The 16514-nt window shown below is 39.0% G+C and overlaps 1 protein-coding gene across 3 annotated transcripts in view; it reads right to left on the bottom strand.

The window, feature by feature from the left end:
* The window catches only part of FOCAD (focadhesin), a 256525-nt gene that overhangs the window by 179275 nt on the left and 60736 nt on the right, over window positions 1-16514 (bottom strand). For all 3 annotated transcript variants that reach the window (XM_081150464.1, XM_081150465.1, XM_081150466.1), the window contains exons 6-8: window positions 14127-14228; window positions 8220-8424; window positions 4659-4865 (exon numbers count right to left, since the gene is read on the bottom strand). In XM_081150464.1, the coding sequence (XP_081006590.1) occupies window positions 4659-4865; window positions 8220-8424; window positions 14127-14228 (514 nt within the window). The remainder of the gene's footprint in view (window positions 1-4658; window positions 4866-8219; window positions 8425-14126; window positions 14229-16514) is intronic.

The following is a 16514-nucleotide window of genomic DNA, read 5'->3' as shown; positions in this document are numbered from 1 at the left end:
GTATACTAATGCTATCATGGGAAAGCCTTTTTCACACAAGCTGTCGCTGAAAGGGTCACAAAGGAGCTTTTCAGGGTTCTGAAATGGTCTGGAAGCATTTTAAGTGGCTGGAACTTAAAGGTATGAAGGCAGAAACAAGACCAGCCTGTTCAGAATAGAGGGCGACAGGAAAAGAGCTGGGGATGCAAGACACCAAAAATAAGGAAAAGGCACTGCCGGGGGTTAAGCTCAATAGTCCTGAGCTGCCTGCACTTCTGAGAGGTTACAGGTTTTTTGTCCGATTGAGTTTTCATGGACACCACAGACTGGTACCATTTCGTGAGGTCCGCTAACGAAAGCTGTGCTGGACACCTCGGGCGCCGCTTCAGACGCTGAAGCCACTGCGGTAGTTACTGCTGCTTCCCCCTGCCTCAGGCCCGCGAGACCCGGCAGCACAGGCAGTGACAGCCCCGCAGGCCAAAGCTTGACAGCTGGGCAACAGAAGCCAGCGGCCAGTTACCTCCCCCTTTGGTCTGGATCCTTAGCGGGGTTCTGAGGCACTCCATGGGGCTTCTCAGAATATTCTGTGAACTGGCTGCAGCAGCCAGTTGCTCTTTAACAGTGGCCAACTTGATATCTGCATTGCCTCTCCCATGGTCAATATTTCACCCTTCTTGTCCCTCTCCCGCCTGCTTCCTGCAGTCACACTTGCAAATGAACTCCTGTGGCATCAGCCTCTGCTTTGTGGAAACCTAAGGTCTGCTTTTGCCTTTAGGGAAACAGAGTCTACTCTTGGGGGAACCCAGGCTAATTCTGAGCCTGCCTAGAAAAAGAAGTCAAATATTAAAACAGGAGAAAATGCCTTTATACTTGGCCTCAGAGGTCACTAGAATTTTAATGACAGCAACCCCTTGGAGTCGATACTTTTGAGCACCACCCATGTACCGGGCACCGATGGGCCTAGGGATGCTGTTATGAACAAGGTAGTAGGGGAAAAGGTGGGAGTTTTGTGTTTGTTTTTGTTTTTTTAAGTGAAAACAAAGTGTAACAAAGGCTACATTAAGGTATTTGTAGCAGACACAACAGAGATGGCAGCCCGGCTGACACTATCTCCCAGGGCCGTGTCTTTGAGGCAACCCTGTCCCCTGGTCAGAGCTGAATGATCCGAGGTGGCCTTGATCAGATTCAGAATTTGTTGTGTTTTGGTTTTTGTTTCCAAGACTACAGGGAGTTGTGTGTTCTTCCATCAAGAAGCACGAGTGTGTTGCTCTTCTTTTTATGACGTTAGTAGCTGTTGTGCTCAGTGCCTAGTTCCACCAATCCATCAGGAGTCAGAGAGACATGTCAAAGTGCACACGAGGATGCAATCAGCAGAATTCACAACGCAGAAGACTGTACAGCCCACATGAGCCAGCTTTTCCATACACACATGGTGGGGCAAAAGTAGGTTTACACTTGTTTGATGAAAAATAATACAATAATTAATAACAATATAATAAACTGTTTTACATACTCACAATAGCAAACCTACTTTTTCCCCGCCTTGTATACTTCGAGGAAAAAAAAGTGAGAGAGGGAATGGAAGGGGAGCACCTTTAGGGTAAGAGACACCTAAAAGATCATGCACACCAAAACTGTATTATGATGTGTAGGCATACACATTTAGGTGTTAAAACTGTTTTTAATATGTAGGAAAGATACTCCTATAGAAGTCAGGACAGTCAGAGGACAGAGGAGGTTGTGATTAGGACTAGGCTTGTGGGAAACTTACGTAGTGGCTGAAAAAGTTCAATCTGTGTGATGCTTACTAGGGTGTTTGCCTTATGTGCAAAAATGAAAAAGAAAAATCACCTGAGGGTCTGGTTTAAAATACAGATGCTTAAGCCCCACTCAGTCCTGCTAATTCAATGTCTCTAGGGGCAGACCCCGGGCATTTACATTTTAATAAGCTCTGCTAGTGATTTTTATGCACACAAGCTAGAACCATTTCACCGGAATTAAGCTTCACAAACCTAGTCTGTTTTCACCTAATTATTTGTAGCAAAGTGTTTGTCATAGAAGCTGCTTAATAACTATATGCTAAATGTGTATAGGGGGAGGGGCAGAGATAAGATGGTCAGAGAATGATAGTAAAAAAGTCTAAACTTTATAAAGTTATAATTGATAATTATGTCCACTATTCAAAAGAATCTAGTGCAAACACAAAAGAACAATATGAGGTTCAGTTAAAACACACAGCTCTTGGTAATTTAGCTATGTAATATTTTCTATATCACATTTATCCATAAAATGTTATGTGTCTATGCTTTTCTATATATTTTCTACACATTATCTATTATATACCTAATAGGTATAACTATATATAGATATAATTGTATAGCTATATAGTAGATATAATTCTACATCTGAGGGGGTTTGATATGATTTTATCATCCTATACATTTATATGATATACAATAGCTATTACATAATGACAGATATATATTACCATATATTATTAAAGCATATTACTATAATACACAATAGATAATATATACATTATATATAACACAAGTTATCATTATGTAATAGTATATAAAACAGTATTATCTATGGAGTCCCAGCATATATGACACCATTCTAACCACAAGTTTGACAAATTGACAAATGAATTACTTGAGCCTTCATCAGCTCCCTCCTTTCACCAAAATACACTCACTCTCCCCATTTCCTCACCTGTCACTCACTCCCTCAATCCAGTCTGGTTCCTACCATCACTCCACTGAAACTGCTTCCTCTAATGTGAAGAATAAACTTCTACCTGCTATGTCAGAAGAGTGCTTATTTTCTCTTACTTTAAGTCCTCTCTCCGTGACAACACTGACCATTCCCCTTTTTAAGATAATTCCTTCCCTTGATTTTCAAGTCATCCGTATCCTCCGATTGTCATACGATCTTTGAGCCATACTTCCTCAGACTCCTCTTGACCAGTACACTTCAAATATTAACCATCCCTGGAGTTCCAACACAAGCCCTGTCAGGCAATCTCATAGTTAAACTCTCACTCTAAAGTAAATGTCTACAAATCTATACCTTTTGCTTAAGCTTCTATCCTGAATTTTAAAACCATACAGCCAACTATTTATGATCCATACATATCTTAAACCAAGCCCATCGCAAATCAAATTTATCATTTTCCCTCTAAAATCAGCTACCATTTCTCAAAGTGAATGACACTATCCAGTTGTCCAAAATAGAAAGCTAAAATTCTACCAAGGACCCTCTCCCCTCTCCTTGACCATCTAATCAACCACAAAGCCCTACTGATGTCATCTCCTATATTTTTATTTTCCTGTTTCATTCCCCTAATTAGTCCCCTGCTATAAATCGAATTGTGTCCTTCCAACTCCGAATTCACATGCTGAAGCCCTACATGCCAATGCAACTGTTTTGGAGTAAAGCAGCAATTGAAGTTAAATGAGATAAGAGCAGGGCCCTATTCCAGTAAGATCAGTGTCCTTATAAGGAGAAACAATGGAGAGCTCACTGTTGCTCCCTCTACCATGGGAGGACACAGCAAGAAAGCTGTCTACAAGCCCAGAAGATAGCTCTTGCTGGGAATCAAATCAGCCAACACCCTGATCTTGGACTTCCTTGTCTAGAACTGTAAGAAAAAAATTCTGTTGATTAAGCCACCCAGTCTAAGATAGTTTGTTATAGCAACCCTAGCAGTCTAAGACACCCCTCCTCACTTCCTGCCCTGTAAGTGCTGCCCTGCTCTAAACAATCCTCCACTCTCCCATCCACATGCTCTTCCACGCACAACTTATCAGGGCACCTCTGCTAAAAGGTTCACTAGCATACTACTATCTAGAAGATAAAATGCAAACAAGTCTGGGCCTTACCTCCTACACCTTGATCCTTCAACAATCCTCAACACCTTCCCGTTTTCTGAGCAGGCCATGCTGCCTTTTCTCTCGTGTTTCTGTGTCTGGGCCCACGCTGGGCCTCCAGCTGCAATGCCTTCCCCGCCTCTGGTGTGGACCAGGCAAACTCCTGTTCAGACTTCTCAAATCTGAACTCCCACCCTACTTTCCTTAATTGTGCTCTTTAAATATGTAAAGGCATTTACAATTACTTGTTTGCATGTCTAAGTCCCTTGAGGTCGCAGAATGTACCCTTTCATCTTTGTATTCTACAGGGTCTGGCATATAATAAATATTCATTACTTATGTTCTATATGAATAAATGAAAAACTGCCAGCATGGCAGATCCTTAAGTGATGCTCTAAGGAGTATTTAATGATTCATTTTTATAATAAGTGATATTAATTGTAGTTGTACCTTAGTATGATCTAATCATATTAGAGCAACACACCTTTGATAGGATAAAAAGCACAAACCCACCCAGCTCCTTTATAAAAGACTCACTTAAGTGGTAACACATTAAAACTTCTTACTATCCAGCCCAGCTGAAGTGACTCAGTGGTTGAGCGTCACCCTATGAACTGGGAGGTGATGGTTTGATTCCCAGTCAGGGCACATGCCCGGCGTTGCGGGCCAGATCCCTGGTAGGGGGCATGCAGAAGGAAGCCAGTCAATGACTTATCATTGAAGTTTCTCTTTCTCTCTCTCTCTTCCTCTCTGATATCAATAAAAACATTTTTAAAAAAATAAAATAAAATTTCTTACTATCCTTACCTCCTTCAGAAGTCCAACACTGTGCTCCAAAAGGTGAATTAAAGATGAGCATTCCCCAGTTATGTTCAAGCTGACTTCACAGACACACAGCAGCTGAAGGGTCAGCTCGGTGAGCTGAATTTTCCAGAAAACAGGATCACGTGCAAGGCTTAAATATACTTCCTCAATGAACAGCATCACTTCTGTTGTCTGTATCAAATCTCTCATCTGTTTAAAAAGTCATGATATTAAAATAATATGCAAACCAAAGGATAATTTTAAGCTATACAAGAAACGTTAATAAAATATTTTTCTCTAAACCTGTAAAGCCTTAAGATGAAGAGATGTACAGAACTCAAATGGGGGTAAACTATACAACTCTGCCTTTTCTTTCTATCGCTAAACAAAATACTTGTTACCATTTTTATTGCTGCTGTCTGGCACCAATTGTTTTCATTTATTTTTCTAACTTCTCTGCATGCATATTTAAGACAAATTACATGGCAGTGCCAACATCTTGAAGGAAATTAAAGTTGGTTTTGAGTTCTCCCAATGAACTCTTTCTACAACTGCAGCATAATCACCTGGTAGAAAAGGGTTCGCATGCTATTCTAATGCACTACTAAGTCCTTCTTCTGCAAGGCATTTGCTCAGAAACCTTAACTGAGAGCATCATTTCCACACTCAGCAGGTGTAAGGAAAGACCATATTCAAATGGCATGGGTACCTTCTCAATAGGCTAATGTACTGGGTAGGAAAGACTTGGATGCTCTTGAAAAATCTCAATTCAATTCAAACCCAGCTGTTCTGATCACAATTCTGGGGTCGGCATTAAGGATATGGTCCTGCTAGCAGACATACTGGCTTTTCTCCGAGATTACAAGCAATGAACCATCTGCTTCCACCAGAAGCCTGTATCTGTTAAATTCATCAAGAGGAAAGCCTACAGTTGACCAGCTGTACCTTTCACCAGTCTCCACCATCGTAATAACCCCAAATGACTAAGTTATACACAGAGAGAAAAACTAATTCCTAGCAAACAAGAGATAAAAAGATAAGATCAAGGGGGAGGAGATAACAAAATACTAGGTTATAAAAAAATAAATGTGAAAGATTCAGTCATTTTGCTTTTTTGCAAATATCCAGTGGGAGAGGCAAAAGACCACCAAGAAAAGAAAGGGATTTGAAATGAAGTAAAGCCTCATGTTTGACATTTCCTTGAATGCATTTTTTATGCATATTTGAAATTTTCTGTAAGAAAGTCTTGGAAAGACAACCTCAACAAGTTAGCATTAAAGGCTCTCTAACCTTCATCATTACCAAAATTCTTAAGAACAATTTTGAAGTAGTGCTCTAGCTTGACGTAGAAACAGATCATGCGGAATGGATAACAAGTGTGACGAGTGGTGTCACAATTAAAAACAAAGAACTACTGGGACCAAAGTCAAGAATAAAGTTTAATCTCGGCTGGGCGTGGCTCAGCAGTTGAGCATCGACCTAGGATCCAGGCAATTGGGGTTCGATTCCCGGTCAGGGCACATGCCCGGGTTGCAGGCTCGATCCCCAGTCAGGGGAGTGCAGGAGGCAGCCAATCAATGACTCTATCATTGACATTTCTATCTCTCCCTTTCCTTTCCTCTCTCTGAAATCAATAAAGATATATTTAAAAAAACAAAACAAAAGAAAAGAATAAAGTTTAAGACGGGTAAGTCCCAATAAAGAAAATTCCAAGAATACAGAATTGAAGGGCAACTGGCACAATAAGAAAAGGAAAGAGGAGTTCTACTGACTACCATCTGATCACAGTTTAGTACGGTGGCATGGCTATTTCTAAAAAAAAATTTTTTTAATTAATGTGATTCTATTCAAGTGCTCAGTGCTCAGTATGGGTCGGCACTGAATTCAGCACTAAGAAGAACATTTCATAGGAAAGAACATAATCTGAGCACCAATAAACTAGAGAATTCCTGCCAAAGGACAGTGAAAAGTCTGGAAACCATTTCATGTGGAGAAGTGGAGAAATTAATGAAGGAAAGAAAGGAGGGAAGAAGGGGAGGGAGAAGACCAACACAAGATAGGGTGCAGATGGGCTTCTGAAAAAGCTTGTTTTGTTCTGAGAATTTAACTAATGAGTAAAATCTTAGAAAAATGCAGGTCAATTAGAAGAAGTACTTGCTAAAAGAAAGAAAGGTTGCCTTCCAAAATAGCACACTTCCCATCACTGTTTCATTTGTCATGGGACGGCTTTCTTTTACAGAGTATGAGAAATGTCTGTAATGAGTGGGAAAATGGGTTATATGGCTGCTAAGATCCTTCCTAACGCTCAGGTTCTTCACTAATAAAGCCGTTATGTTAAGTGATTAAATGTGTTTATGTCACTAGTTCCATTTGTTTCAAATGATGTCTCCCTCTTTTTTCTCACCTATCTCAACTAGATTAACAAGCACCTATTCCCAGAAATAATCCACAGAGCTCACTTTGAATAAGTATTTAAGCTTGCCAATATGGGTTCACAAAGATGCAGAAAACATCTATCCAAGAGCAGAGAACCGGGTAATGCAAGCAAAGTGTGGCAAAGTGTACCCTAGTTCAAGATGTTCTGCGTACACGATGCTTTATCGCCCACACAAAACAAAAGCTTTGGAGAAGCCATGGGAGAATTCATGTTAATTCACTTTTCTCTGCCTTGATTACAGGAAAGCCAACTTATGAGTCACAAAGGGAAGATTCACTCTCTCCATTCCTTGCTAACACAAACTTAAAACAGGTCATCTGTGGCCTGAGCAATCACTTTGAAAAATATTCTCCCCATCAGCTAAGCAGCATGGTGCTCAGATGCTAGGCAAAGGACAAACCTCCATGATGGAACTGGATGGCCTGATAAATGAATCACTGGATTAAAATCACAACACACTGGCAACTGGAGTTGTTGTTTTTTTTTTTAAATCTGCAGTTATAGAAACATTAGCTCAAATTTATCTCTCCCCTGAACTCCCTAGACATTTTATCCATACCTCTGTTAAACATCTTTCATCCATCTACTTTGAATTACGAAAATTTATATACTTGGTTTAACTCCCTTACTAAACTGTGGGCTTCTCAAAAGCAGGATCCATCAGGGACTCCGCACATGTTGTAAGGAGACATGTGGAAACTGAAATCCAGCCAGCACTCAGCTGGTCAGCCCTGGGTCTCAGGGCTCTATCTGCCCTGACATACACCTTTTTCTAATTTGCACAGAGGTCTTTTTTTTTCTTTCTTATACCTCTCTGTGTCTTGCACAAGGAGAAATTCAACTCAAGATTCTTTTCTCTGAGAAGCCTTTCTTAAACAAAGGAAAGTTTTCATTCCTACTAATCCTAAAATGGGCTATGCTGACTTACATAACTGTGAATTTAGTTAACATTGTATATATTAATGTTAAATCTAGACTTGGTTCCTTCATCATTTCCAAAAGCCTGAGAGCATTTCGGGAGCCAGGATGTGTCCGAGTTTGCCAGGGCACATGGGTTCTACTCTGTATGACAATGACAATCAGCACTTGCTGATGCTGTATTAGTGAAGGACAACGGAAGGCCTTACCTGCAAACATGGGACCATGTCGCAACACAGCTGAAGTATCTGTTGTTCCAATACTGATGGCTGTTCTTTGTCACAGAGAACCCGGGGTTGAAGTAAGACTTTCAGCAGGGCCAGTCTGAGTTTAGCATATTCTTGTAATTGGGATGGTTCACAATATAGATACCATAGAAATGGTGCCATTATTTGGACGCACGAAGCTTCTGACCTGCAAATCATGGAACATAGAAGCAGACACTGAGTTAAAGAGAGTATCAAGCAGGTAAGTGTCAAATATGAACTAACAGCTTGTGACCTAACATGAACTATGTTATCATCAAGCGTAGCTTCTTTTCATGATTCTTCTATTCCACGATGATCTCCATCTCCAGGATCAGTTTTTGGTGAACATCGGCATCATCTGAGAACCTTTTTAGAACTGCGGATGTCGGGGCCCATTTTCCAGGAATATAACACAGGCGTGCAATTTTGGAGAACTCTTTAGGTGAGGTTCTATGTAAAACAAAGCCATACAGACAACCCAAGATGCTCCTAACAGTTCAATATTCACTTGTCAACTTGTTAACACGGTGCGCAAGTAACTGCCCTTCATGCCTTTAAAGTCATTTGATCCTTACCACAACCCTATGGAAATAAAAAAAATATATGTTGTATCCCAATTATGTAGAACCTGAGGTAGAGAGAGGTGAAGCAATTTGCCAAGTCCCTCCTCATAAGCTCTTCCACCTCAAAGGACAAAGACCTTGCCAATCTTCATATCTTTAAATTTCAATATATCCCAATTAACTCCAAGTCCAAAGTCACTAAAACACCAAAATGACCTTTGAAATATAAAAATTTCATCATGTCATTAACTAGCCTAATAGTTTACCCTTAAGGTAAAATGTTCAGTCCAATTCACAAACCCTCCGTAACTGGGCCACTGCTTATCTTTCCAGCTCATTTCTTGTTCTCCATCTTCCACTGAGCACTAAGCTTTCAGATCTCCCACCGAGTCGTCCAGGCTTCCTTCTCACTTGCCATTCTCTCGACCTGTAATACTGGCGCCTTTCTCCCTTTCCTATTTCTACCTAATGCGCATCATCTTTCAGTTCTCTCCTTTAAAAGAACGTGCCGGGGCCTTCCCTGATACCTAACCTAGGTCAGAGCCTCACAATGTTCTTCCAAAGGACAATGACTTATCATCATTATTTATTTACTAACTCTCTCCCTTGCCAGACTATAGGCCAAATGAGGGCATGGACCATGGCTTTCTGTTTACTTCTGTATAACCAATAACTGTACACAGTAGGCCTCCAAACAGATACTCAATCATTAAATTAACTGATTCAGTTACACTAAATTATAGAGCGGTTTTACAATTAGCATGGACCAATTAAAATCATAATTTTATTCTAATGTTTTTCACATTTATTATACATAAGAAATTATTAGGTAAGATACAAAGATGAACCAGGCATTATCTGTTCTTAAGAAGCACAGACTCTGGGGGTTGAGGGGTGAAGGGGGCCTAATATATGGTGATGGAAGATAATTTGACTTTGGTCGGTGGGAACACAGTGCAATATACAGATCTTGTATCATCAAAATCTACACCTAGCCCAGCCGGCGTGGCTCAGCGGCTGAGCGTCGACCTAGGATCCAGGAGATCGCGGTTCAATTCCCGGTCAGGGCACATACCTGGGTGTGAGCTTGATCCCCAGCGGGGAATGTGCAGGAAGCAGCCAATCAATGACAATGACTCATCACTGATGTTTCTCTCTCTCTCTCTCTCCCCCCCCTTCCTTCCTTGACATCAATAAAAATATATTTTTTTAAAAAAATCTACACCTAAAACCTATATGAACCTATTAGCCAATGTCACCCCAATAAATTTAAGGAAAAAAGAAGCATAGACTCTAACAGGGGCAATCAGTTCTGTTCCTGGACTGGAGGGTACAAAAAGGTGCAAAGCACAATGCTACACAGAAGAAGAAGTATTTAAATTGTGATTAACAATGTAGTTTTATAATATAAACATTTCACAGCAATTTCAAAACATCATTAACATTAAAAAAAATCTTAAACTTACCAAATCAGTAAGATTTAATTTATTTATTCGTTTGGCAAAATGTATATAATACCTACAGCATACCATTCACTCCTATAGGTATGTGCTAGAAACAGAAATAGAGTAAATCCTTGCTCTATGCAGCCCACAATCTGGAAGTTGGTGTCCCCCCCCCCCCCAAGAGCACAGATACTTACATAATCTACAAAAAAACAAAGGACTTTGATTTCATAATTATTACTGAAACATATCTTTATCAAACCATCCACTTTAGGAAACTGAGAACAGCTTCATAGATCAAGCAAGCAGATGATGTATTATGAGTTAGACTACGAAGCACAGGTTTCCAGAAAAGAGATTTAAGAAACATTGCTTCCCCCTTTCTCAAATAATGTATTCCCCAAAGAATAAATACTCTCCAGGTGTCAAGAACATCCATGAATAGCTTATCAGTTTCCTCCTACTCTGAGATGCTGAAGGTGAAATGCAAGGTTCATAGAGAGAAATATATCTCCAGGACACTTATTATTTGACATCAGGAGCATAATGTTGAACTTTTTTTAAGGGCAATATACAGTATAATCATGCTATTTAAAACTCTCCTTGGCTTCATCTGTCCCTATTTTAGATACTGCATTTCCTATGTGGATTCTAATGATTAACCAGCACTTCTGTACGTATGAAATTGATAGGGCTTAAGGAGAAAAGGAAAAATATAAAACGTAACCTGAAATCCCAAAGTGATTAAGAATGTTTGCACATGTAACCAAGTGCGCCTGAACCCACATATACATCTTTCATATTTCTGTCTACCATAAGGGAGAGGTGGCGGGAGAAGACCTGGAATGAGAGTCAGAAACAGAGGCTTTCGGCCCCACTCTGCCTTTAACTAGCCATGGGACCCTGAGCAGTCATTTAATGTGTTCTTAGTTCCCTCACCTGAAAAGCCTATTAGACTAGACAACCTTAAAGAATCCAGATCTAAAGACCATGACATTACTGTCAATTTACACAAGTCTCAGTTGCATGAAGGTGAAGTTTTAACATCACAAGGCCCTCTATAAGTGAATGCAGAATTTAACTATAAAATAATGCACCCACTCTGGCTGGGTGGCGCACCATCCTATACACCAAAAGGTTGCGGGTTTAATTCCCGGTCAGGGCACATAGTTAGGTTGTGGGTTCAATCCCCAGTTGGGGTGCCTTTGCAAGGTAACCAATCCATGTTTCTCTCTCACATCAATGTTTCTCTCTCCCTCTCTAAAAGCAGTAAAAAAACATATCCTCATTTGAGGATAAAAAAAGTTACTTTAAAAAATAATAATGCCCCCCAAAAACCTTCACATCAAGAAAAACTATTATTTCCAGACCTCCACATACTATTAAAAATGAATGCAAACAACTAGTCTAATCAATAATTCCTAATTCAGAAAGAGCTAGATTACAAGCTATCGTCACAACATTTTGCCTCCTTCCCATAGTTGTGAATCACTATTTATATTATTAAATTATCCATTTTTTTCTAAACAACTTAAAACTACTAAGTTAACTTACTCTAAAATTAAATCTCAGGAAACTAATAGTCTGCTGAAAAAATGCAACCAGAATTACAATTCCATTCTGCAAAGAATAATCTCACAGTGTAAAAGTAGAAATGAGGCAACTGAAGTTGTTTGCAAATTAATATAATGTAGAACCTCCAAAAGGCTCTAGATAGTATACCCTAATACCTAAGAGTTTAAATGAAAGGAATAAGTCAGTAGAAACTTATCAGAAAATAAACTAGTCTACTAATATTTTTTTCCTTATGGATATCTGGACAAATTTCATTAGAATAACTACTTCCAAATCCCAGTACTCCTTTAAAATGAAAATAAAAAGCTAAACTAATTTCTTGTCAATTAAAATGTTGAAAAAGATATTCTTAACAAGCTTAGTGACAAATTTGGCAAATCAGCAGCAACATCTTTTAAAAAGTATCCCTATCTATTTAATAAAGAGAAATTTCATTAAATTTATTATAAACTTGTTTCTGGTTTCTGACATAGTTGAACAAAGACCTATTTAGTAAATATTAATCTTACCTTAGAAAATGCAATCCTAGGTGAGAGAAGAATGAACGATGATGTTTATTGTGAACTATACCTTCACATGCCACATGAATTTTTCTGACTGGCAGATGATTACCAGGTTCCCTATCTCTCTTTAATACTCCCTATAGCAATATATCCTGCCTAGAAATTCCATCTAAAGTTGAAGTTATGGACTCAAATGGTGTTCTAAGAATCTACCTATAGACACTGTAAGAACTTCAAGGCAAGAAAACACGAATGTAGTTGGTGTGGTGAATGTAACTCAGGCACTGGATTGCCCTGGACAATGGGACCCTATCATGACCTTGCATGATGGTACTGAATATATATTAGGAGGTACTCTACAACCCACTACCTTGGCCGCGCCAATCTGTGGGCCTCATGTACGTAAGTGCAGCATTTATAGAGCACCTAGAAATATGCCAGGCCTTGTTAATACAAAGAATAGCAAGATAGTCTTACCCTTGCCCTTAGGAAGTTGCACAGTTAATAGAGGAGAGTCATATAACAATGTAGTAAGTACAATGAAGTTAGAAATCACAACTGAAATTATGGGAGCATATAAAAGAGAGACCTAGCCCAGCCTGTGGTAAGCAGAGACTTCCTAGGAGATAGAAGGCCTAAAGAGGCATTAAAATAGAGAAATTAGTCAGGAAAGGGTTGGGGTAAGATTTAAGAGGGTGAGGTGGTACTAATAAAAGCACAGAGGCAAGGGAACAGCACTGCTTCCTGTGTGGGACGTCCGTGTGCTGCTGAATACATAATTCAAAAGTTGTGAGACAAAGATTAGAGAAGATAAAATTGATGAAACAGGTAGAAGCCGTATCATACACAGAGCCTAGCATGATATACTAAATTTTATCCTGTAGCCTGGGGATTTTCCAACTACTTCAGAAACCAAACTTCCCCCCCGCCCCCCAATAGAAGCTTCCAACAGATCTCAGCATGCAAGTTCTATAAAAATAGACTTGGGGGGGTGGGGGTGGAGGGGAGCATTCCCTGTACTCAGCCCATACATTGCAAGTGCAGTTTGAAAACCACAATTTTTTGTGGCGATTTAAGCAAAGGAGTGATACAATACAATTTGCTCTCTTGATATATCACTCTGATGGGTGTGGAAAGAATGGAGTTGAGCAAGATGAAATTAGAGGTAGAGATGTCAGTTAGGAACAAATGGCAAAAGCCAAAAGATGACGCTCTGAGCTGGTGCCATGGTAGTAAGGATGGAAGAAAGGGGTAACTCTGAGGACTGTAAGGAGGCCTTTGTGAAGCTAAACTAACTGCACATGTGGTTGCTATCTGGTCCCAGTTGGCACTATCACTTGATCCCAGATTTCTAATAGGGAGAGTTCAACTCACTAATGAATTTCCAGGTGGGGAAAACCTGTCTTCTAAATGTATTGTGCATGGAGTGTCAAGGCTTTATGCCCTGTTTTATATTATTGCTAGGAAAAACTGATTTGTGTTATTTTGCTTTATATAAATTAACAACTATTAAAATAATGTATCATTTAAAAATTTTTTTAAATCAACTAACCAATGCTTAACTTCTTTAATAGCTTTTCTCATATTTAATATTTCAACAGTCAATAAATCTGGTAGGTTTTTATTTCCTTACGCTTAAAAAGAAAATATTAAACTATATATGTGTGAAGACATTTCTTCAGGTGAAAACACTGTAGTCAAAGCAGCTTAAAAAGAAAAAGCCAAGCTCTAAAATTAGCATATACCATTTCCATCGCCCTCAGATGTTTTATTTTACATTACCTTTCAGGGCATTGCTGGAAAAAAGCTGTCAGCTGCTGCAAAAGCACTGGCCAGCAATCAGGTCTGTGTTCAAGCACAGTGATCAAAGGCTGAGGATGATTTCTGAAAAACACAGGAAGTCACATTGGAAACTGTCATTTCAGGACTACATATTCTCAATATCCAAATATAGCAGCAAAAACAAGAAACAAAAGAAGAAAGTCAATGCCATCTAGAGACTTTTTGCAGGATTCATAATTGTGGCAAACTATCATTTGCTGCATTTGTTGCAGAGTTGGTTCATTAGAACTGACATTTTTTTCCTTTAAATTGTTTTTGCAGAAAAGAGAACGAACCCTGAGGCTTAGAGACCTGAATCTGAGAACGGACTCTGCGACTTAGACCAACCAAGCTCCTGAATCCAGCGGCTCTCTCATCTCCATCCCCGATTCCCTGTTGCTGACAGTCATGCCTCCTGCTGCTCTTTCCAAACCTGGAAGGTTCCATTTGCACTAACACTGCCCCATCTCATAAGCACTGTCATCTCTTCTCTGTTCCCACTTACCACCCCATCCTGCTCAGTGTAAAGCTCTGGGTTCCCCTGGCCTGTTTAAGATGAGAAAAAAGAAAGGATTTCTCCCATCTCAAAGAACAAACTGTCCAAACTGAAAATGCTTGAAATTTCTCTTGAACAAGGATGAGTCTTTTTATTTGGAGTCCATTAAGATATCTTAAACACACAAACCTATATAAAACATAAGAATCCTTCAGATTGCAGATATTAAGAAAAACAAAAAAGCCACAAACAAAATATTTTAAATGGTTGAAAAGGTCTACTAGAAACTGTAAATTCATTAGATTCTTCAACTATGAAGCACTATACAAAGTTTTTAGTTATGGTGGATGTAGCTTCTTCCAAAAAATTTAATTAAATGTAAATACTCATTATAAATTTAAAAAATACAGAAATATCCATCTCTTTAACATAAAAGGAATCAAACACATAAAATGCTATTCTTTAATTTTAATTTTTAGCCCAACAATATATCACTAATAATGATTTTTAAAAAACAAGCAGACTAGTTACACCAAAATGATTTTTTAAGTGTGATCACTTTACCACAATATCAGCATCACCTAGGAACGTGTTAGAAATGTAAATAAATCCTTAGGCTCCAGCCCAGACCTAATAGCCCTCCAGACACTTCTGAGGCATGGCCTTGAAGCACTGGTTCTTAACTCTGTCTGCAAGCTAGATTCATCTGTGGAGCTCTTTCAAAAATACAAGTGTCTAGGTCTCAATTATACTGAGGTTGCTAGGAGTGGAGCCCAGGCATTAATAATTGTTAAAAACTCTCCTAGCAATTCTACTGTGTTGCCAGGTTTGAGAAACACCACAAGTAACCACCACAGAAGAGGGAGGTTGTTAGGAGTTAGAAAGTTTTCTGATTTTTGTGTTCTCTCTTCAACGGAACAGTATGTCACATCCATTGCACTGAAACCCTCGTCTTAAACACCTGTCCAACGCTATCGCACAGTTTCTGAGTATTAAACACCATCTCTTTCTTTTCTCAGCCTCACCCAACCCATCACTAACCTCACCCACTGGCAGCGTGTTTTGCAAAGCACAGGGTATTTCTGACTGATCAGGTTACTGCCATTATAAGGGATGACTCCAAGCAATTTTTTATGCTAAAACTCAAAAATCATATAAAAGTCACATTTCCAAATTCTAAACTCTTTGACAATTAAACCTATCTAGAATTTGCTTCTATTATGGTTGCCACAGATATTAAGCAACAAATGTAATAAATCCTAAAAACGTCTCAGGTATGTCACATCAACCAAACTTCTTAAATTAAGAGTTCAGTAGATTGTGTTCAAGTAAATGTGAGTAAGAAAGACAGAACAGCAGCTATAATTATTTTATCTATAGGTTTTTCTTCTCACAAGCACCATAATGAAATGAGGAGCATCAGACATAGTCATCCATTAATCCTCCCTCCAGCTAGTGGCAGCATTTATGACCATTTAAAAAGAAAGTCCAACAAGTTACCACATAGTTTTTAGGGTGATCAGAAAGCACTGAAGTGCTTTTTAATATTCTTCCCTTATATGTCATTCCCTACCCCTTCCCAATCCTCACCCCCCAAAAATGTTGCTGATTTAGACATCTGGATAATTTACTTTTTCACAGAACGGTTTATGGCAGATCCAATAGAAATATTGTAGGAAAAAAACAATATTGATTCCAAGAAGCTGAAAACCTGAAGGGAGAAGGGAAGTCCAAATTTGGCAAGAACACTGACTCTTACTGTTGATTAACATTTCATTACTAATATTGGGCTATTTCAACTGAGTACAACTAACCTAAAATTAATTATAATTGCCAAAATTTTGTTTTACTAT

The sequence above is a fragment of the Miniopterus schreibersii genome, assembly GCF_964146895.1.
Source record: "Miniopterus schreibersii genome assembly, chromosome: 11".
In the NCBI taxonomy this organism is placed as follows: Eukaryota; Metazoa; Chordata; class Mammalia; order Chiroptera; family Miniopteridae; genus Miniopterus; species Miniopterus schreibersii.
The sequence above is the reverse complement of the archived record's forward strand: the minus strand, read 5'-3'. Positions and strand labels throughout refer to the sequence as shown.